Source organism: Pollicipes pollicipes, unplaced genomic scaffold, assembly GCF_011947565.3.
Source record: "Pollicipes pollicipes isolate AB1234 unplaced genomic scaffold, Ppol_2.1 Scaffold_7262;HRSCAF=8765_pilon_pilon_pilon, whole genome shotgun sequence".
Taxonomy (NCBI): Eukaryota; Metazoa; Arthropoda; class Thecostraca; order Pollicipedomorpha; family Pollicipedidae; genus Pollicipes; species Pollicipes pollicipes.
This window is the reverse complement of record NW_023597055.1, coordinates 16,798,804-16,820,661: the sequence shown is the minus strand read 5'-3', so window position 1 is coordinate 16,820,661 and position 21,858 is coordinate 16,798,804. Positions and strand designations below refer to the sequence as shown.

General features: G+C 52.2%; 2 protein-coding genes across 2 annotated transcripts; both read right to left on the bottom strand.

Annotated features, from left to right (window-relative positions):
* Positions 1–5,610: 5,610 nt before the first annotated feature.
* LOC119113750 (26S proteasome non-ATPase regulatory subunit 10) lies at positions 5,611–10,793 on the bottom strand. Its single transcript, XM_037237995.1, has 5 exons — positions 10,648–10,793; positions 8,322–8,420; positions 6,994–7,140; positions 6,389–6,586; positions 5,611–6,018 (listed from the first exon to the last, which is right to left on the bottom strand). Exons 1-5 carry the CDS (start codon positions 10,753–10,755, stop codon positions 5,890–5,892), a joined length of 681 nt encoding a protein of 226 aa, XP_037093890.1. The 5' UTR covers positions 10,756–10,793; the 3' UTR covers positions 5,611–5,889.
* Positions 10,794–13,149: 2,356 nt separating this feature from the next.
* On the bottom strand, positions 13,150–18,005 carry LOC119113749 (uncharacterized). Its single transcript, XM_037237994.1, has 8 exons — positions 17,950–18,005; positions 17,140–17,242; positions 16,821–16,934; positions 16,319–16,462; positions 15,853–15,972; positions 15,129–15,398; positions 14,334–14,567; positions 13,150–13,834 (listed from the first exon to the last, which is right to left on the bottom strand). Exons 2-8 carry the CDS (start codon positions 17,213–17,215, stop codon positions 13,671–13,673), a joined length of 1,122 nt encoding a protein of 373 aa, XP_037093889.1. The 5' UTR covers positions 17,216–17,242; positions 17,950–18,005; the 3' UTR covers positions 13,150–13,670.
* Between the last annotated feature and the right edge of the window lie 3,853 nt (positions 18,006–21,858).

Below are 21,858 nucleotides of genomic sequence, written 5' to 3'. Positions count from 1 at the left end.
TCCTTACGTGTTGCACGTGAGAGTACATGAGCCGCTAATAGTACATTTTTTTAAAGAATATGTTGCTTCTGGTCGAACACCGCCGCATTGATGCAATTAAATGACACGATGGGATATGAACGAAGACTAGGTGACCAAAACAGAAATGGATTTTCCCGCCTTTTGTTCTTTGTGGCGGAGGGGATTTCTGGCGAGAACTGTTGATTGTTCCGCGTGTTTCTTGCGTTCGTGCCCAATACTGATGGCTTGTGCGGGTTTCGTGCGTCAAACTGATCCACCATAGGCTGCGGTGGAGCTAGAAGTTCCATGGTGCTCCTTGTTCTCAGGTTGCTTTAAAAATTGATTGACTTATCCTGTGTAAACCCAATCCTTTCCGAAAGCGTCTGTTCATGGTTTGGCTTTTCATAAATTATTGTAGTGCTCAAGTACAGTTGGCTGCCGGAAAACAATACACGTGTCGTTGGCATTTCCTCACATTTCATCATATTACAATCTGAACAATTTCATTCATGCAACTGTCGATGCTTCTTTCCATTGAGCGTTTTGTGAAGCTGTGTTTAATAATGTGTGGTTCACAAAGCAGGTTCCGATGGTTCCCTTTGTCTTATTGCGCTGCTCTTTTGCGATTATACATTTAGCACTGCGAAGCAATTTGTGAATGGTTGAAAGTCCCTTTGCAAGTTTGCATTGAATCATGTGCGTTTACACTGACGCTTGCAGCATAAATGTCTTCAAACGTTGCAAAGTTGTGCAAACTGGTGCAGAAATGACCATGTTCCAGCCTAGCAGGATGTATTTTTCCCAAATAACAGCGCCATTGACAGCCGTTGCAGGTAACATCTCAAATCAAAGATTTGCACTCGATTTTTAACAAGACATACTACTCAGTAAGGCACAGGCTTATATAAAAAATTAAAAACGTTTACGTTTGCCTTACGGAAAATGGTTATCGTTACTGGTCATTCAGACCCAAGAATATGCGCATGTTATAGAATTTATGTACGCAGTCACAGCCAGCTTCCTCTTTGATCGTTTAGACCCAACCAAAATTGCGTCCCTACAGTGTTGGCGCGAAAATATATAATACTTTCGTGTCTCGAAACGTATATCCATGAATTTCACCATTGTTCATTCCCATTCCCATCATTCCCATTTTCATTCCCATTTTTAGCCCGTGTAATGTGTACTTCTGAAACTCCTTGCACTTTTAGAAAACTGCATCACAACGGCCATCTAACTGAAACTTTGTACGGCTCTGACGATTATGGGAGCTTTCCGTCGCCTGACTGACACATCTGGTGGCGATAGCGCGCTTGGCGTGCTCGGGGCGACGCCTCATAAGACTGACGTCAGTGGACTTACCCTGCCACCCGGGTGAGGCTCAGAAGCCACCAGTGAACTGATTTCACGACGGACCAGGCTGCAGCGAAGAAACGGGGGAGGAGGGGGGGGATGGAAGTGGACGTGTTTCCAGATACCCTGATGGAGTGTCATGTCGCTTCGGGCGTGGGTGGTTAGTGACTCGGTAGTGTGAGTGGTTAGTGACTCGCTAGTGTGAGTGGTTAGTGACTCGCTAGTGTGAGTGGTTAGTGACTCGGTAGTGTGAGTGGTTAGTGACTCGCTAGTGTGAGTGGTTAGTGACTCGGTAGTGTGAGTGGTTAGTGACTCGCTAGTGTGAGTGGTTAGTGACTCGCTAGTGTGAGTGGTTAGTGACTCGCTAGTGTGAGTGGTTAGTGACTCGGTAGTGTGAGTGGTTAGTGACTCGCTAGTGTGAGTGGTGAGTGACTCGCTAGTGTGAGTGGTTAGTGACTCGCTAGTGTGAGTGGTTAGTGACTCGGTAGTGTGAGTGGTTAGTGACTCGGTAGTGTGAGTGGTTAGTGACTCGCTAGTGTGAGTGGTTAGTGACTCGGTAGTGTGAGTGGTTAGTGACTCGCTAGTGTGAGTGGTTAGTGACTCGGTAGTGTGAGTGGTTAGTGACTCGGTATCGTTCGGTCGCACGGCGCTGACTGCTAGCAGTGACTAATGAAATGCAGGCACGCCGCTGCAGTCGCCGTTCCGTAACGCGGTGTTGTGAGGGACCCTGAATCACCGTCTGTCGGCTCCAGGAGCTGTTAAGAACGACCCATAGGCGGATCCTGGGGGGGGGGGAGGGGATCACGGGGCCATGACCCCCCCCCAAAGCTCTGAGAGTAAGCTTTGCCCCCCCAAACATTCCGAGAACTTCATAAAAGTTTCGTCTACTTACCGTCTGTTTTAACTTTGATGGTGCGGTATCAAACATTTCTTTCCGTTCCGCATCATTTCGGTGCTTAAATGGTGTCTCCACTAGGTACCCGCGAGAGGCACCATGCACTGGACCTCGGATCCAACACCAGGCAGCTGGCAACGAAAGGTTCCCCCCCCAAAAAAAAGGTATAGATCCGCCCCTGGAACGACCTGGAGGTGGGGTCGCTGCCAGGCTTATGGCAGACCGCTGGAAAAATCGTTATGCCTGGCCGATGGCACGGCGATATGAAGGGTAGAGCGGGGTTTACAGAAGCCAAAACACGATGCAATGTGGCATCACGCATTCACATAGTGCGTCGACACACTCATACGCACCAATGCCTTCCCGACCACTGGAAGCCGGTGGGCAGGCGCATCAGTTCCCATGCGCCGCCCAGCGTGATCATCAGTACCTCGAACAAGCTGAGGAGGCTCATGCCGAGGCAGAGGCCGGCTACGCCTCCCACGTCCCCGGCCCAGACCAGCAGGCCGGGCACCATGGCCGCGATCCGGCTGTAGCTCTCGGTGGGGTAGAACACGAAAACGACGCTTCCGCCCGCCTCGTCCGCTGGGCCGTGACACGGTATGTGTCACGCCTCGCTGGTATGTGGCCGGGACACGGCCGGTGTCGGCCACGCAAGCGTCCTGGCACGGCAGGCGACCCTCGGTCATGTTGACCTTGAGCTGACGGACCGGGGACCCGCGGCAGATAAGCGTCTGCAGCCGCGAGCAGACCGGCTCGCCGGCGCGCCGTCGCTGGCGTCCAGCACCTCTGTGCCCTGGCGGCGGCAGCGGCAGTGGTCACAGCATGGCGCGTGAATAACGTGCACTTCGCAGCTGGACCTGCCGGCAACGGGGGCGGGCCGCCGGCTGGCCGCCATCGGCACCTGATGGTAGGCGAACACGCTGTTCAGCAGCGGCGTAACGGCGTCCGTTTTGCCGCGCGCATCCTTCCAGACCTGTGTGCGCACGGTCTCGCTGGGCGCCACAGGCACGGCGTCGTTCGCCGTCAGCGTGTTGGGCGGCGTGTAGAGGTAGCTGACCGCCACCTGGATGCTGTCGCTGTCCGCGAAGGAAGCGAACATGCCGATCTCGCCCATCGCGGCCCGGTTCCTTCCAGGCTTGAACTTCAGCCGCGCGCCGAAGCGGAAGCCAGACAAATTTCGCTGCATGTGGATGCCGAAAGCGGTTCAGCAGTGACCTGACAGTGTGTGGACCGGTCGCAGGAGGCTGCTGCAGCACTCGAAGCTGTTCATGCCCCTGCCAATGTCACAGGCAGATACTAGCCGCTCGCAGGAGAGCGAGAGCTTGTCAGGGAGCTCTCCAATGCCCTTGGTGGTACGCAAGAGCAGCTCTTGCAACTGCTCATTCATCGCCTGAGGCTTGATGACGACACTCTGGCCCAGCCCGTTCAACCCCATGGCGCCGTTGACGATGCTGGAGACGACGTCGGTCATGCCTGTGGAGACGTTCAGCAGCTCGGAGGCGGCGCTGCTGAAGAACCAGCTGTCGCAGGCGATCTCCGTCGGCAGCGGCAGCCCGGCCGGCGTCTCCAGCCGGACGTTGGAGGTGACGCGTCGCTTGACCAGCGCCTCCAGCGTCACGTTCAGGATTCCCCAGACCAGAACCGCGCCGAAGAGAGTGGTGAGCAGTGCCCATAGCAGCCATCTCCAGCGAGAGCCGTCCAGCGGGCGCGGTAGACCGTATACAGTGATGCCGCCCAAGAACATGTCCTCCAAGCGCGCCAGCTTTTGCGAGCGGCTCTCTTGCCACGTCAAGCGTGCGCCAGCGCCATGACCCTGCAGGTCACGCGGTGGGTGGAGTTATCGGAGCAGTTCACGCGGTGGGCGGAGTTACCAGAGCAGGTCAAACGGTGGGTGGAGTTACCGGAGTAGGTCATGCAGTGGGTGGAGTTAGCGGAGCGTCGCCACCTCTGCGAGCTGTATTATAAGGCATATCGCTACCGTTCTTGCTGTGTGGCATTGTGAGCACGGATACCAGTATTCAAAACGTTCCCACTTTTTAAATGTAACATCAATCACAGTCAAGCTGTAGAGAACGCAAAATGCTCACCCATATGTCAGAAATATGAAAGTAGGTACCACATTATGAAAAGAACTATCAGCCATGCGGCAGGCATCAGCAAGGTCGATTATAACTCCATCATCAGTCAGCATTTCTGGTTTCCAGCTGATGCCATCCCATGACATACCCGAGCAATAGCACTTCATTTCCCAGTTCCCAAAACACACCGATCTGGGGGCAAAACTAAGCAACACATGGTCTGTGCAACCATAATGGCGGTAAGCACCAGACATTTTAGCATTTAAGCGTGCAGGCCCGCAACGTATGGGTAAACGGAGTTCAAGAGGTACCGCTGGTGTCTATGCAGCAGCTGAAGTCTGCAGAATCTGTTGCATATTTCACGGTCGCGAATTGTTGCAGACATGGAAGATGCTAATTTCGGGCTTCTTTTACCCGCCTTTAGCAGGTCATCGGGCTTACAAGCCCGTCATGTCCACGACCGCCTAACGTAGCATCTGCAGCGAATTCTGCACCCAGTCCGCAGGGCGTGGGCGGGCCTTAAAACCCCATAATACGAGATATGGAGGGCGTTAAAACCCAGAATACTAAACCATTGCTGCCAGCCCCATTCACGTCTGCTCGCCAATGGAGCGCGTCGAATTGCGAGAGAACGCACCAAAAGAGACACCTCAAATAACCTAGCGAAATTCCCGCGCCTGCCCGGCTATCAAAAGTGCTGAAGCGAGTGTTTCACATTTGACGATTCTGGAACATCGGATGTGATAAACAAGCTTACTCATAACCATTTGTATGCATTGTAACGGAAAAGACTGCTCTAGACAGCACAATTCTCTGTTTAGTGAGTGTGCTTCGCGTTGTCGGATTGATTACGTCATCGTACCTTGCACATCCATTGAGAGCCAGTTGACGGCCGTTACGTCTGGAAATCACGTTCACGAACGCCAGATGTGCATCCAAACGCGAGCACACATTTCCGTTCTTCTCCAACAAAGCTCTCACTTTTGTGTTTCGCCTTCACGAACGACTGGCACCGAAACTAAAACCCTGGTCTTGGGTCGCGATGTGTTATTCCCATTCAAAACACCCGACTCGGCCGGCCGAGAACTGCGGCATTTGCCTGACGCAACGATGCTCGCAACACGCTTCGAGGTCGAGGCTTCGATGATACGCAACACATTCGCGATAACATCAGTTGGCTGGCAAAGCAATAAAAGTGAGCCGAGTCGCCGTTGGCACCGGCGTCCCTCACTCCAGCTCCGGAGACCCCCCCCCCCCCCCCCCCCCCCCCGGCACCGGGACGGGCTCCTCTGGCCGGGCGCGCGGCAGTCCACGTCGCCGCCGCCCGCCGCCATCACAGCTCGGAGTGGTCGTTGTCGGCGCCCCGCGGCCGGGGCGGCCACGCGGGGCGTGAGCCGGAGGCGGCCTTGGGCACACAACGGCACGTCGTCCCACGTCAGAAAGCACACTCTCGAGCGTCACAGTGCGTGAGAAAGTGGCGGCCGCCTGGCGACGCGCATCACGATCAGACGGGCGCCGGCGGCCCGCGGTAGGCGCGGTTCGCACAGGCGCGCAGGGCGGCTACACGGGCGCCAGCTGGCGGAGGTCGCGCGCCAGGCCCGGTGGCGCCATCTGCAGCGGCGTGCGCTCGGCGGCGTTCTGGAGGTCGACACGGGCGCCCGACTGCACCAACAGCCGCGCCACCTCCGCCTGTCAGAGGGTCAGGCAGGTCAGGTCAGGTCAAGTCACAGGTTATGTCACGCAGATCCTCAGCCCGATCAGCACACGTGACAATGGTCGTCATGTGAAGGTTTTCAGAGGGAGGGGCCGGCCAACTGAATGGCCATCCCAAAGATCCGTGTTTGAACTCCGCTGGCTTGACCCAACTTTTCCGCACTCTCTCGCTAACGGCATGCCCGGCAAGTCCTGTTCCTCCAAGCTGAAGTACCTGAGTAAAAACCAGCTGACCAAAAGACCCACACGAACCACCACCACGCCCTGCCGCCCTTCTGATCCCAGCTAAACCCGCTGCTGCGGTCCCAGCTCGCCGGCTGGCCGCTTCGTCCCGCCCCGTTCTCGCCTGCTGGTCCTCGCAGGCCAGGTGGAGGGCCGTGTTGCCGACGCGGTCGGCGGCGTTGATGTCCAGCTGGTTGCTGTACTGCAGCATCAGCTGGACGCACTGGAGGTTGCCACGCGAGGCCGCCCGGTGGAGCGCCGTGCTGCCGTACTTGTCGGCCGAGTTCAGGTCCGAGTGGCTGCGCAAGAGCAGCTCCAGGATCTGCCGCAGTCGAACGCAGCACGTCAGCAGCCAGTGGGCAGACGGCCTCAGGCTCGGCCGCAGTCGGACGCGGCAGTGACCAGACAGCTCCACGCTCTGCCGCAGTCGGACGCGGCAGTGACCAGAACGACACAGTCGGACGCGGCAGAGACCAGAACGACAGACAAGCCTCCGCGGCGGACAATCATCACCGCGCAGCAGAAGCCGCTGGGGCAGGCTCGCCACACCAGATCGCCGCAGTAGTCCCGACGCGCACCAGACACCGAGCCGCGGCGATTCGAGAAGGCGCTACAAGGCGGAGACTCGACACTGCCGTGTGGCGCGCGAGCGGCTTTCAGCCGGTGCCCCAGGCCAGCGAGGCAGGCCGGCTGCCGGCGCCGCGGCCGTCTGACCGTCGCGTGACCCACCTCGCGGTGGTTCTTGGACGCGGCGTACATGAGCGCTGACTGGCCGGTGTGGGTCACGTGGTTAACGTTGGCGCCGCGGGCCACCAGCAGGCGCACGATGGGCGCGCGGCCGGCCGACGCGCCGATCAGCAGCGGCGTCCACCCCGACTGTCCGAGCAGGGCAGAGCAGGTCAGGTCAGGTCAGGTCAGGTTAGATCAGGCCAGGTCAGACCGGCACCGCACGCGGGACCATCAACAGTGGCGTCCATCCCGACCGTCCGGGCGGGGCAGAGCAGGTCGGAGCAGGTCAGGTCAGGTCAGGCCAGATCGAGTCAAGTCATGTCAGGTCGCGTCAGGTCAGGTCGGGACAGGTCAGGTCAGACCGGCACCGCACGCGGGACCATCAGCAGCAGCATCCAGCCCGACTGTCCGGGCGGGGAAGAGGTCATGTCAGGCCAGCTCAGGTCGCGTCAGGTCAGGTCAGGTCACGTCAGATCGGACTGGCACCGCACGCGGGACCATCAGCGGCGGCATCCAGCCCGACTGTCGGGGCGGGCGGGCCAAGTCGGCACTAAACTCTGCAGCTCGAAGCATTACCGGCACAGAATGTCAGGTCCTGTGAGACCCTGGTCCGGTCAGAACAGAATCATGGAGCCCCAATGGCAGAGCGCAGGCCGACCATCAGGTCGCAGCAGATTTGGCTAGTTGCGAAAGGCTGGCTCACCATTAGTGATCAGCTGCTCAACATAGATAACATGTGACAGACATAACAAACTCTGCAGCCAGCAACCTTATGCAGGCACAGACAGATATACTGCTTCATGGATGGATGGACAAGTAGATGATTAACACCACAAACAAAATTGGATCTAGGCACTCACATGCATTAAATCCAGGCACCTACATGTATTGAATCCAGGCACACATGTGCATTAAAGCCTGACACTCATATGCAATAAATTAAGGCACTTCTGTCAGTCATTCTGAAATGGCAGTGCACAAGACTGAACTGAAGAATACCCAGACTGGACTGGACAGACTGTACTGGTGTGCAGACCCGTGGATTGGCTGGCAGTCAGACTGGACATATGAGAGCCAGACTGGACCAGTGGGAGCTGGACTAGACCAGTGGGAACCGGACTGCGCCAGTGGGAGCCGAACTGGACTAGTAGGGGCAAGACTGGACCAATGGGAGCTGGTCTGGGCCAGTGGGAGCCAGACTGGACCAGGAGCCAGATGGGGCTGGTGGGAGCTGGACTGGACCAGTGGGAGCCAGACTGGACCAGTGGGAGCCAGACTGGACCAGTGGGAGCCAGACCGGACCAGTGGGAGCCGGACTCTCGACTCACGTCGTCGGCGGGGTCGAGCGGCGATCCGTGCTCCAGCAGCAGCTCCACAATGTCCATGTGTCCGCCGCTGACCGCCCAGTGGATGGCCAGCCGGGCTGACTGCCGACACATGGCGCCGCCGTCAGTGGCACGCCCTCCACACATCCTGGCTTTGGCTGCTGCGAGGGCCCGGACCAGATACACCATGCTAGTGCTTATGAGTTTCCTATCAAAGAGTTATGACCCACTATGGCATCCTAAGCCCTTCCTATGATTCACAGTTTTCCACTATGTGAACATATATGGGGATAGGTGTGATCCTCCTCTGCTGTTTCCAAATTGGCGTGATTAAGCTTGGCAGAAAAAAATGGATCAGCAAGATAAAGTTACCAGGTCCACCATTGCTTCTACTTGACCAAATTAGCAGTCAATTTTTACTGAAAGTGTAAATCTTTTATAACGTATTTCCTGGCAGTACAGCATGCCAATATATAGAAAACTGTGAAACATGGAAACCTGAAGCTTATATGGGTGTGCTTCTAGTTAAGTTTTAGACCTGTTGGTATGTATTACTGAATGCTTTGAGCAAGTAATGAGAATGTCAGATTTCAGACATATTTCAGACACAAGTGTCACCTTGTCACCTGTGATTGGCAGATTCATTGGATGCAGCCCTCTTAACAAAATGTTGCTGCTCAAAAACCAGAAAGGCTAGAAACACATTTTTGTGCCAAAACAAGTGCAATGAATTTTCAATAGGCTGCTGAAAATCTGGATATGGTTACACAACATGCCAGGAACATCCTGTCAGAATAATTAAAGGGGTAATGAGGGAGGCAGAATAGACTGAAACAGGCCACATGCAAAGAGTTTGTCAAGTATCCACACTCCTGGCAATGTAAATAAGAGTTAGTGTCAATGACTAAGGTTCCCTACATCTTCAGCAAAATTGTTCCTGAGTGATTTTTCCACAAATTACCTCTGCACCCTTACAATTACTTGAAACCTGGGCTTTTTTGCACTGAAATTTGCTGTCACTGTGCACCAAAGCCTAAGAGACCAGATTAAGTGTGTGCATGTGTGCTAGAATTGTTGCCACAAGGTGATTTTGGCCGCAATTCACGTAAAACAGATGTGTGTGATGTTGCTGATACCCAACATTTCAGTGAAACATGCAGTTTTGCTATTTGGGGACTAAGCAGGATACTCCCATTGGGAGAGGAAGCCTGGGTCTGCTTTGAAAGCCCTATTCAAGAAAGCTGTGCTTGAGAAATTACTTAAAAGGCTCTGCCTTAAACATGCCTGGCCACTTGTTACATGGCCACCTCTTGTGGCTCAAACTTTTGCAAAGCAAGAGTAGCAGCCTCTGTTTCTCAAAAACACCAGCCAGCATCTGCTTGTTGCATAATGACCTTAGTTACTTGCTGTTGTCATGTGCACCAGTGTTCTGTGATTAGCTGTATGGAGGTGAGCCAGAAGTGTGCTGATTAAGCTATGCATCTTGGAAACCAAAGATTCTGGGTTTGATTTCCTATGGTGCCTGCCATTTTTGTCAGGGTAAGGGACAGGCAACACCATATAGCCTCAGCAGCTGAGTGCATTATTAAGTGCCAGTGAGAATAACAGGACTTAAGGGGATTGCTTGGGATAACTAAAAGTAAAAGGTAGCCGCAAGTACAGAATTTAATAGCATTACTCCTTGTAATAAGGAGCATCCATGGATTCAAGCATTGCATCTGTTTTCAAGTTCAGCTTCTACCTACAAAAAGCATGGATATGTGCTGGCAGTTAATGAACACCTTGCTGTTTGAATCAACTGCAGTTTGCTTTTCAGGACTGGATAGGCTGTCCTAATCATGTTACCTGAGTGATATGTGAGGATAAAGATAAGGAAAAACATGAAAATCCTTAAGTACTAAATGGTTCCATATTCCTTGCATTTTTGTTTATATTGGTTGGAATTTGCAGGGATTGCATCACTTGAGTCCACACCTATCTCTTGCATGTTATTTGGCCCATGGCAGCTTTGTTTGTTCCATAAAAGCCAGCTGGGCCAACTAAACATGCATCCAATATATCTTCAAACCAGTAAATGTTGCAACATGGGTAGCCAGGCTGCCGAGTTTTATAATGCTTGCCAAATAAGTACGCATATTGACTGACTCTTGCACGAACAAAAATATGCAAAATAAGTCCCTTCTACCACAATTTTGAACAAACTTTTGTTTCACAACAGCTGGCAAATAACACTTTTGAAAATCTCATCAGGGTATCGGATCTGCACGACACATCAATAAAGCTGGCGTGCGCGGAGCACAAACACCAGTCGTAACACCACGATATTTACCTCATCTTGTTTGGTGACATATTTGTTATTTTTCAATATGAGCTCCTTAACTTTGTCCACATGACCTTCGTATGCCAACTGGCATATATCTTCTTTGCTAACCTCCATCTGTACCACCACACACGCTACCGCGCCGCTGGTTTGAAGCGCGCCGGTCGCGAATTGCGCCAGTCACGGAATCAAAACATCAAGATCGTGACAATTTCAGGGTTGGCACTAAACTAGCGCTATGAAACATTAGCGGGCCCATTTACGGCGCTTGCTGTGAGCAAACGATGAGTTCTGGCAGAAATGATGCAACGCTGAAGTCGTAGTCTTTTTATTGGAGATTCTAGGTTTCTAGATTTTTATGGAACTAGAAGGGCTTGCCTGTACTTTCCTGTTTCCAGTTTGCAACGCATGGTTGCCGTGCACTCTTTGTGGTAACTGGGCAAAGCCGGAGCGTTCTTTACCAGCACTAATGAATAATTCATACAATAATTTCCAGTTTAGAACGCTGCATGAAACGCCATATGTTATATCCGGCTTATTGCAGTTAGTTTGCTTTTTATTATTTCGTGCACTCGCCATTCTCGTTGTTCGTTTCACCGCGAGGCAAAGAGGATCTCGATTTCACCGCAATGGATCCCGTCTACGGTAAACCACGGACTCTGCCCGGTGTCTTCTCCGACCGTTCGAGATTCTTCTCCGACCAGCCGGTGCGCGTCCCTCGCCGACACGTGCGACCCCTCCGACCCACCGCCCACAGCTGCCGTCATCACGACCGTCATACGTGTTTGCCGGCCATGTTGACGCGAACCGCGACTTCAGCCGCCGTGATACGACCGGGCTCTCAACCGCCCCTTCCACGCGAGTAGTTCAACGCATCCCGCAGATCATGGCGCCACGGTGCGCGGGCAAGAAGGGCATCATCTCTGTAGGCCGTGTGAAGCCGACGTGCGTCGAACCGTCGGTTCCGACGCCGGCACCGACCGGCTCGCACCCGCCGCCGCCACCAACGCAGCCCAGCCTGCATTGCACCCAACGGCGTACGCACGTGTATAACGCCCGCGGAGACAGCTGCCCTTTCTCCTCACAAAATGTATTGCTGTATTGATATGCACGTGACTAAATATCAGTTTTTAACAGTTTCGGCTAGACGCGTGCAAGTAAGAATGTCGGAAACACGCGACACTGCATTAAGATAAGCGAGAAATTGCCCGTGCTTTTGGCGCTTTAACTCGGTTTTCAGCAGAAAATGTTGAGCAGTCCCACTCCCCTTCCAATGTGGAAACCTGCGTACGCCCGCCGGCCTGTCCCGGACCTCGCCCGATGCAGTGGCCTCACCGTTCGACCCGCTCGGACGCTTCCGACTGGGCCACATTCCCTGTTGGCAAAGTACCTTCCTGGCTTACTATCTATGAGGTCACAGATCCTTACGTCACACACAGGCGACCGTACTCCAAGCCGAAGAAGCTGTTGTGACATACGTACCTCTGACGCATAGCTTGCAGCTTTTGCCCCGTGTTTGGCAATGGTAACGTTTGGCGAAGTGCCCACAATTATCGGCAGCATAATTAACCAAACGCGGACCAATTTGCGCGCGTTCACGGGGCGTGTAACCGGCCAACAAGCTAATTACGAGTCCTGTTGCGTGTCATGGCTGACCAGTATGCATTCACAGCATGTATTAACGTATGATGCGTTCTCTTATTTCCACTTAATGGAGTTACCCAACTTTTGGAGCAAAAAAAAATTCAAAAGCATACCTTGGTAAAATCTCCGGATCATTTACGTTCAATAATGTCACTGGTGAAAGCTACTACAGTGGCATCAGTCTATACTAAGAATATAAATTTTGATTATTTTCGAGTCCAAGTTATGCTGTCAACACTTTGTACCAGCACTACACTTCTCCTTTCCTTGGTAGCCCCAGAAATTTGCTCGCGTTCACAAAAACTGCGTCGCGACCACCATCGTCATGACAACCGCCGTCGTCATGACGAATACAAAACCTGCTTGCGGTTGTCGGCTGCGATGGGTTAAAAGTATCATTTTGAGCTATTTTGGTGCGCAGACTGCGGGCTTGTTGGCTCAAAAGTGGCGCCACCACTCGTATCAACTACCTGACAAAGTCGGCAGGCCTGACTTTGGAAGTTACATCTTGATTGGCACCAAAAGATCCATCTCTAATTGTCTACAGCTATGCAAAACTTTTGAGCCGCTGCGCTGCGCCTTTCGGAAATGATTCTGGAAAACCTTCGGTGGGTTAAATTGACCCCTTCCCACCTGATCGCGTGTTAACACGCCATCAAGCATTCAGCGAGTACGCTCATCTCAAAGGATCAGGCCCAGTGCGCTATACTGAACTTGAAGACTACCTAAATTACACACATTTTCAACTTAAGCTATGCTTTGGCGAAATAGGTTAAACCACCCTCGGAGTCCTCAAATATCTACCCCTTGACAGATGGGTGGATCTACGCCTTGGCGGAAGCAGGTGGAAGTCCAGGAAAACACATATGGAGGTGAGTTTGATGTATTTCATGATGAAATGGAGAACAAGCTGCATTGCTGTGCATCGGGCCGGAGCCGTACTTCAAATCAACCATTTCGATAAGACGAGTGTTGTGCACGTTTCCTATCTATGTGCAGTTTTCAACCGATCCCAGGTCATGACGACTTTGAGAGGAAGCAGCAACAGATTTCCAGACAATATACCAGTAAGCGGAACTGACCGATGACATACAAATCTGCAAGAAAAACAGTTATGCATGGCAATCGGTTGAGCAACGACAGCAAATACCTTTCATATCATAAGGCGCCGAAAAGAAATGTTAAGGGCCTATGTAATTTGCGCCCGGTATGTACCGTTGTTAGCAGCAGCTCAAACACACGTTGATCAAGCACTTGGGAGCATTACATGTGGTTAAAATGCACATCTCCACGGCGCCAAGCCATCTCCATTTGCAGGATAATCAGCGTTCGCTTGCGCGCGAAGTTTCGTCGTGTCTTGGGTCAGCTGATCGGGGAGCCGTTTCCCGCTACTCCTTCACCGGTGTCAGCTCTTCCTCGGGGATGGGTTTGTCGAGGCAGTTGACTTGGCCGTTTTTGTGGCAGTAGCAATGGATGTGCGGGAATGGGTTGAAGAAACCCGGCGGGTAGTAACCGGCGCCCCATTGTCCTTGCCAGCCCTCGAAGTAGCAGCCTGTAACGGACGACAGGCGTGGCGTACAACGATGACGATGTGTTTATCGGTCCATGGACGCCTGGCACTGCACGACGGCCGCAGTCGGGAGCGTGATGGGGCAGCAAGACGCCAGGAGAGGCGGGCTGATATGCATAAAGGTGAACAAGGCTTGGATGCAGACGGAGGGAGAAGAAAAGTTGCGTCAACGCGTATGGACGGAAACATCTGAACGGTTGTCGGAAGAGAAACCTGAACGGGGCACACCCGCAACCGGACTACCAAGTTCATGTAGGGCTGTTAGCTAAATTATGTCCTTTTCATTCATCATCTCAAATTTTAAAAAAAATTCAATTTTTTTTCAATTTCAAAAATTTCAATTTCAAAAAATTTCAAATTTAAAAAAAAAATCAAATTCATCATTTCAACATCAAAAACATTCAAGTCAGTTGTTCAGAGCGCGATAATCAAGCCTCTCAAAAGTCAAAACACGCCTAATTACGAAACGAAACCCGCTTACATTCGGGACGAACTTCATGCACTGGGTATCCGTCGTCGCAAATGATGCGGTGACAGTCGTCGAAGAGGTGGATGACATCTCCGTGGTCAAAATTTTCGCCGTTCACCACGCATCCGCGCTGATCGCAGGGGACCTTCTTCACGAAGCAGATCGGCTTCAGGGCGTGGTCTGCCCCGTCGCAGGGCAGCGCGCTCCACGCTCGGTCACCGGAGGCGATGCCCAGACACTTGTCAGCTGCGGAGAGGGAACGACAGAAGGTGTGGTGACGACTCCGGAGACGGGACCGCTGCCGCGCGGAGCCGAAGACGTCAAACTACTGCTCGTGCACTGGGATGGTTTGTAAGAGGCCTGGAAGAGACAAACCCGGGAAAACAGGCACAAATTGGCTCATTGACTTCATCGCCATTTTTGAACTTTTGTAGCGCTGTCACAGCAAAACAGAAATAAAGAATGCCACAGTTAGCATAGGATTTTAACGCAGTTCAGCTAAAACTTAAAATCGGGTCTAAATCGGGTCATTGCATCACGTACCACGCCATTCCGCATGTACTCCCTTCGTAATGCCAAAAAAATGCATTCCCAATCGTAACAACATATCGTAGCATTAGGTTTCATGCAACCCATTTACTCGTGCACTGTATTGCAACACATGAAGAACTGACATCAGAGGCTACATTGAAATGGGTTCTGCTGAAAACGCTATCATTTTCAACGAACACACCACAAAAGGATCACTGCCCAAACATTGTAAAACACCCTCGTTTTCGGCATCCGAATCCGCCGCAGCCGTGTTACCGGTGCCGTTGGTGGGCTGTCCGCGTGCCCATGGCGACACCTTCCACGCGCGTCCGCTGGTGTCCGGCCACTTGCCGTTGCTGGCCCCCAGCCAGCCGCCGGCGCCGCGTAGCCCGTCGGCGATCATCTCGTTGTCGTCCGGCCCCTGCGGCACGATCAGCGAGCCGCCGAGCAGGTGGCAGATCTTCTGGGCGTCGGGCCAGCTCATGATGACGGGCCAGAAGTAGATGCAGAAGTCGTCCCAGGGCGTGGAGCCTGCGGGGCATGCCCCTGCCGGAGGGCGGGACCGGTGGGGGTGAGTGGGCAGTGGTGGCGTTCCTGCGGTGAGGGGATGTCGGGAGACGATAGAAATGGCTTAAATGGCTTTGCTCCCTAGATGCATGCGCGCGTTTTCTGTTGATACCGTCCCTGATGCCGGCTCCTAATATCGCAAATGCGTTGGAGTTCAGACGGGCTTATGCCTTGTGGGGAAGCCAGGGCAGCATAGAAAAATGCATGCACAAATGCTACGAGGGAGGCCATGTTTCCTCAAGAACGTAGAAATTATACCGTTTTTCGCATTCCTCACACTTGCGTGAAGAAACGGGTTCAGCCACTTCAGTATCGATTTCTGGACCCCCTCATGTCACCTGCCACGATATCCTGGATATCGTGGATATCGTGGATATCCTGGATATGGATATATTTTGCGCTTGCCACGCAATATTAGCTAGAGTCTACCTACAGGTGTCTCCAGGCGCTTGCGGTAGTTTTTCCCAGGTTCCGTTGTTGCACTGGATCCTTTCGCATTCATTCAGATGGATGATATGGTCATGCTCATATATCCGCCCCTTGAACTCGCAGCCTGTCGAGAGCAAAGTTACTTGCAGCGAAGTTGTAGGTCTGGCAGAGTTGCATGTACAACAAATCGCGGGGTACGGAATTAGGTTGGGCCAGCTGCTGGGCTTATAACAGTTGCGAAGTGAGCATGGAATATCGTCATGGCGATTAAGCGCATCCAGATTGAACTGGCTGCAAAGCAGAACTGAACTGCCAACAGTGACAAAACCTTGTTTACCAATACAGTCAAGCAAAAGCAACAGTGAATCGCCTCCAAAGATGGTCGGAAGGTTTACATCATCGCACGCGACACGTGTCAACAGCACGCGCGGGTCCCGCGGCCGCGTCTCCTGCTTCCTCTCAACGCTTACAGTTGCATTCCTTGCTGATGTGCTTTATGCGCACGGACGGCCACAAAGACGGCGCCTTGCGCACACAGTGGACTTCATAGCACTTCTTGGCGTTGGCTTCAATGATGCTGCCGACTGCGTACCATTGTCCCCGGTATCGGCAGCCTGCAACAGTGGCGCTGGAGAACAAGAAGCATGGCCGATCCGCAGCACAGCATTGGCACGAAATGAGAACATCCCCACGGCCAAACGAGTTCCACATTCCCTGCAATGTGGCGTATCCTGCCCGGACTAATGACAGGAATCTGTAGCGTGTGTGTGTGTGTGTGTGCCGCCCATAATCAGCAAAGAGCAGCTTCTTCAGGCCTCTTGAAAGCGGTGGAATCGTAAGTTTATCTCCTTACCAGCAACTTACTTGTGCTCTCAAATACAAACGTTTTCTGCAAATAAACACAGTCGTCATGGAAAAGCGACTGGCGCGCCGAAATAATAAAAACACTCCAGCGGAAAGAAAATTACTTACCGAACGCGAGAGGATCTCGGGGACAGATGGGCCAGAACCCGTACTTAGAGGTGCACTTGTGGAAAGCGGCCAAGTTTCCGCTGTACCAATGGGGGCAGCATTTAGCTTGTGCTTCTGTCGAGGAAAAACACATCTGTCATCCAGCTGATTCGCCAGCTGTATGCGTGAAAGAAGCGCATCTCAGTGCGGCACCAAGATAGCAATGCGGGCAACGAGGTGTCATACCAGAACTCATCGAGCATACACCAGCTCCAACGCAGACGAAGCACGCCATCAGCAAAACTTTCGATAAGTTAAGAGCCACTAAAAACGGGCTCACCGCTGGGGCTGGGGAATTGCGCGGACGATCGCAGCGCGCAGCCGAGAACAATCAGCACGATCGCCGTCGAGAACATCTCGCCGAGACAGCTGTATGGTCTCGTCTGAAACGCGGCAGGTGATCGCATGTGAGTCTGGCGGCTCGGCCGGGAGCAGATATCTCCTGACGGGCCGGTCTCGAAGGTTCGGGGGAGACATCCCCAGACGGGCCCGCTTCGAGGGACAGAGGGGAGACATCTCCAGACGGGCCCGCTTCGAGGGACAGAGGGGAGACATCCCCTGACGGGCCCGCGTCGAGGGTCAGAGGGGAAACATCCCTAGACGGGCTGGTCTCGAGACACCTTGCAATGCACGCCGCGGACATGCTGAGCTTGCTTGAAGATGCATCCCCTCCGCTTGTGCATGGTGTCCTCCCCTCTAGACCGGCTGGAATGCGCAACGGCCGAACAGTAACAAACATAGCAATCACTGCTGAGCCCACGAGTTGCGATACCGGAGAATGCAACGTGTGTTAGCGCTCGTAAGCCCATGCCGTGACCACGCTGCCCGAACAGCGTATTTGTGCGTACAGTTCCGTCAGCACGTGTCGAAGAGTATTGAAGGTATATGCGGTCCTATGCAAGCGACGAACCGGTAGCGGCAAGTGTATCAAACGTTTTTGAATAATTCCATGTCATGCCTCACACAAACTTGCGCCGGTTTACGCACACCGACCCTAAAGCTGGCTGCGCATGCGCGTGACGCATGCACACTGCATGACTGGCACATACAGAGCAATTTATATAGAAGTTTACAGAAAAGCTGCACTCACCAGCAGGAACTACCAGCAAGCTGGGGGGAAGAAGAGAGATGCTGCTCAGCCGAACTCGTATGTCGCAATGTGGCAGCAGGCGGATGTGGTCGCTTTTCACTGTTCGGCACAAGGCCAGCACACGTTTCGCTAACGAGACAAAATTGACTACCAAATAGCGCTGATGACCAGGATTCAACACTCTTGTCTGCGCTCCGCTTCCACAGAGATGTAAACGTAAATTGGCCGTGACGGTGTGTGGTGATTGCAATAGCCTTTTGTTTGACATTGATGTTCAGCCCGGCCTCTGTGTCATCCTCGACAATGAGATCATATCCGCTCATATGATGATTACCGTTTCTGCTTGCCTGCAACTGCGCACAAATGTCATAAGTGCGCATTATTTTAATCGTCCTCATGGGTGATGCAAGTGACTGTGCCACGCACCCCTCTACCCCATATCCCCCTAACCCCTCTGCCTGGTCTGTGGTCCTATTCAAACAAGTGCTTAGCAGAAGAGTCGTGATGATTGCATATCGCGACTCTCCGAGCTCGTATAAATGCCAACGAAATTGGTTTTGCTATTTGTTTCTAGCGTTTAACTTTCACTGCTAGAATGTTCTTCTATTTCTCCTACTGCTCAGAATGTCCTAGATTTGGCTCGGAACTCGAGAAGACACGAGTTGTTTGTGTTTGTTGCCCCTTCCCCTCCCCTCTCCCCCCCCCCCCCCCCCGTTCGCCGCAGTACCACACAATTGTGTGACGTTTCATGGAACCAATGTAACTGAGTGAAAATTAGGTTCAAGCCATCAGCCACAGTTACCAGTTTTTTGGGGGAAGGAAATCTGCTGTGCGTAAAAGCGCACACGTAAGGTTGTTGCTCAAACTGCTGTTGCCTAGCGGGTACATAAAAATTATATATTTATTAATATTTCGTACAATTAGCTCAACCATCTTCCTTAAATGCATGTCCGGTGTCAGCCCCGACGCTCGGCAGCATTGTTGCATGATTCATGGCCAGGCGTCCCACTTTCCAAAATCGGCTTGGGGGGGGGGGGGCTCATCCAACAGGTTCGCCATAATCTAACCCCCAAAATGATTACTCGACGAATTTAGGCAGGTTTAGGCTACGTCCCGTGGTCTCAAGATATTTTGTGTTATTGTCATTAAGATATAGTCAGTCTCTGAAATGTCTCATTTGTGCTCACTCAACTATAACTTTGCTGTGGGGAAGCAGCGCATTGGACTTTGCGATTTGATTCGCCTACCACATTGCATCGCAACTGCCTGCTCAGTGCAAGCCGATGTTAAACTGCAATTGTGTTAGAAGCTTGGCATGGGCTGGAACGCAGAGCAAAACATGTAAATAAAACGGCCTAACATATTCGACGAAGCGGGTCTCGTTTATGGTTCATCGAATGTAAAACAAAAACGATGGGTGCATGCAGAATCAGAATGATGGTAAACGTTATTTGTGAAGCGATGCAAAAGTTGCATTTGATGGCACAAACAGCGAGCACTCCCACCGCAACGCTCCATTGCTGGATTCTATCCATAAACGGTCTGTGGGCAGAACCAGACCATGTGTCGCCCCCACCGACCGAGGGTATTCGGAGGGTGGTAACTGCCCGGCGACCAGGCGCCGGTCGGGCGCCGGTCCGGGGCCTTATCTGCACGTGTCGCCAGTCGGGGACTGTCCCTGTGGTGGCGCTGCGTCCGGCTAACCTTCGGTGTTTTGCAGTGGCGGCGGAAGTCAGCAACAGCGGGCGCGACTGTGCCTCTCATTCCATACACTACGTTCCATGCACTATGACATGGACACTACAGTCCATGCGCATGCACATTCCATACACTACATTCTATGCGCATGCACATTCCATACACTACATTACATGCATTCCGGTACATTTCATGCACTGTGAGATGCTGTTTCAGTTTCGAAAGTGTTCGTTGAGCACCACTATTTACTTTTGAAGAATACGACATACACTTATTTCTGATTCGGTGATTTCCATTTGCATGTGACAAAGCAGGCTCGGGAGCAGGCCTAATAATCAGATATCTCTAACCCCAAAATACACCTTCTCCCAGACATTTAGGCTGTTCGCGTGACGGCATTGTCAAACATTGCGCCTAACAACATCCGTTCAATTCATGGTCGATGCGGTGGCTCAGCGGGACTTCACAAAGGCGGAGACGAGGCTTGACTTATTTTTTAGGGTAAAAGAGATCGTGCTAAAAAGACCTGAGAAGTGGCCCCGCTGAAGAAATCGTTCTTAGCTAAGCATGTAGAAATTCTTGCCATTCAGCCACTCACTCCATATCGTTCTCTACGCCAGTACTCTTTTCTCTACTGCACTTCACTTTACACTACTGTAGCAGTCTACTCTAGTATTCTACTTAGTAGCATTCCAATCTTTGTGCTGCAATAATTCAGCCGAGTGTTGGGACTGATCCATGCGACGACGGGGGTCTCTCGACTGGAGACTCGCTTCGCTCTCACTCAAGAGTCCCACTCAACGGGAATCAAATGCGACCTGAGAGTGTTTGATCTTGGCAGTGTTTTAAATCATGGCGGCCCTTTCACGATAGCGATATTGAACAGAGCTGAAGAGCACGCAAGGCAATATACACAGGAGTAAAACCAATGAAATGCTCTCAGGTCAACAAAGCAGTCGGCATGTTTTACTGGGGAAGCGTTTTTGTTTCTTCGCCACGTACCTATTTGTCATTTCACTGCTCGGTTCTCTTTGATATTGTTCCATGGAACCAAATTTGTAAACGTAAAATGAAGAAAAGTACATTTATGGCAACGACATTACGACGATTCGGCAGCCAAATTCACTAGTTATTTCGGCGACGAAAATAATCTAGCTGTAGTAATCTAATCTGAATAGCACAACCTTGCGGCAGCAATGCTCGTCACTCTCCGTCCTGACCCCTGGCGTTACCTGACCTCCAGCATGACCGCTACCACCAGCCGCCAGCTATCCCAAACAGGAGCAAACAGCGAACGCCTGAGGCGGCTCAGACCCCCCCCCCCCCCCCCGTCACGGATGAGTGGATGGAAAGGTAAACGTTCTAACCAACTGCGTCATAGGGGACTGACGGCGGTTTTCGGTACAAATTAATGCCGTAAAATGCGTATTAAAAGCAGGACATGCACACAAACCTCATTATTGAACAGCACGCAGATGCCGCCAAATACGCAACGCACTGGTGGATTTCCTACAATGATTTGCTTCCACGTCTTAGCAGCACGCAGTGAACGTTTGCGTAATGCACACGCGAACAGCGCTCCGACGTTAAAAAAACGAAAGCATTCATCACGGATGGTCAAGGCTCTTGCTTCTGGGGGGGGGGGGGGGGGGGACGAATAAATCTGTGCTGTTTGTGGCAAAGTGACAGGGAAGGTTTGGAATATTTTTTTGTTGCACTCGGAGGTAAATGTAAATGGAAAATCTATATTAACAACCGTAACTTACGTCATGTTATCTAAGCTTCATAAGCATTTATTTGCTTGTTGCCAGATTCACCAACCACCTCCATCTTCAATAGAAGGAATCATTTCTGCGAGTTGCCAGACTGACATTTCTCCAGCCATTTCGATCCACGTCTGTTTTTTTTACATTTCTGAAGTCTTGAGTACGCATTTTGGTAAAATGTGCTCGATATATTTCAGTTCAGTCTCTATAACCATTTTTTTTACAATAATGCTCATCCGCAAATTGATTTACCCAGTGAAAAGATGTGCAAACTACTTTGGGGATACCAGACGAAGGACATGTGAACGCCACCAAAATGTGTACTGTGGATGCCCGATATCCTTATCGCACATCATGACTTGATTCGCCCAAAGGCACGCTTCATAAAATGCATGAGGGCTGCCAGGGCAAGAGCATGTGCGAAAGTTTTAATTGTTTACCTGGG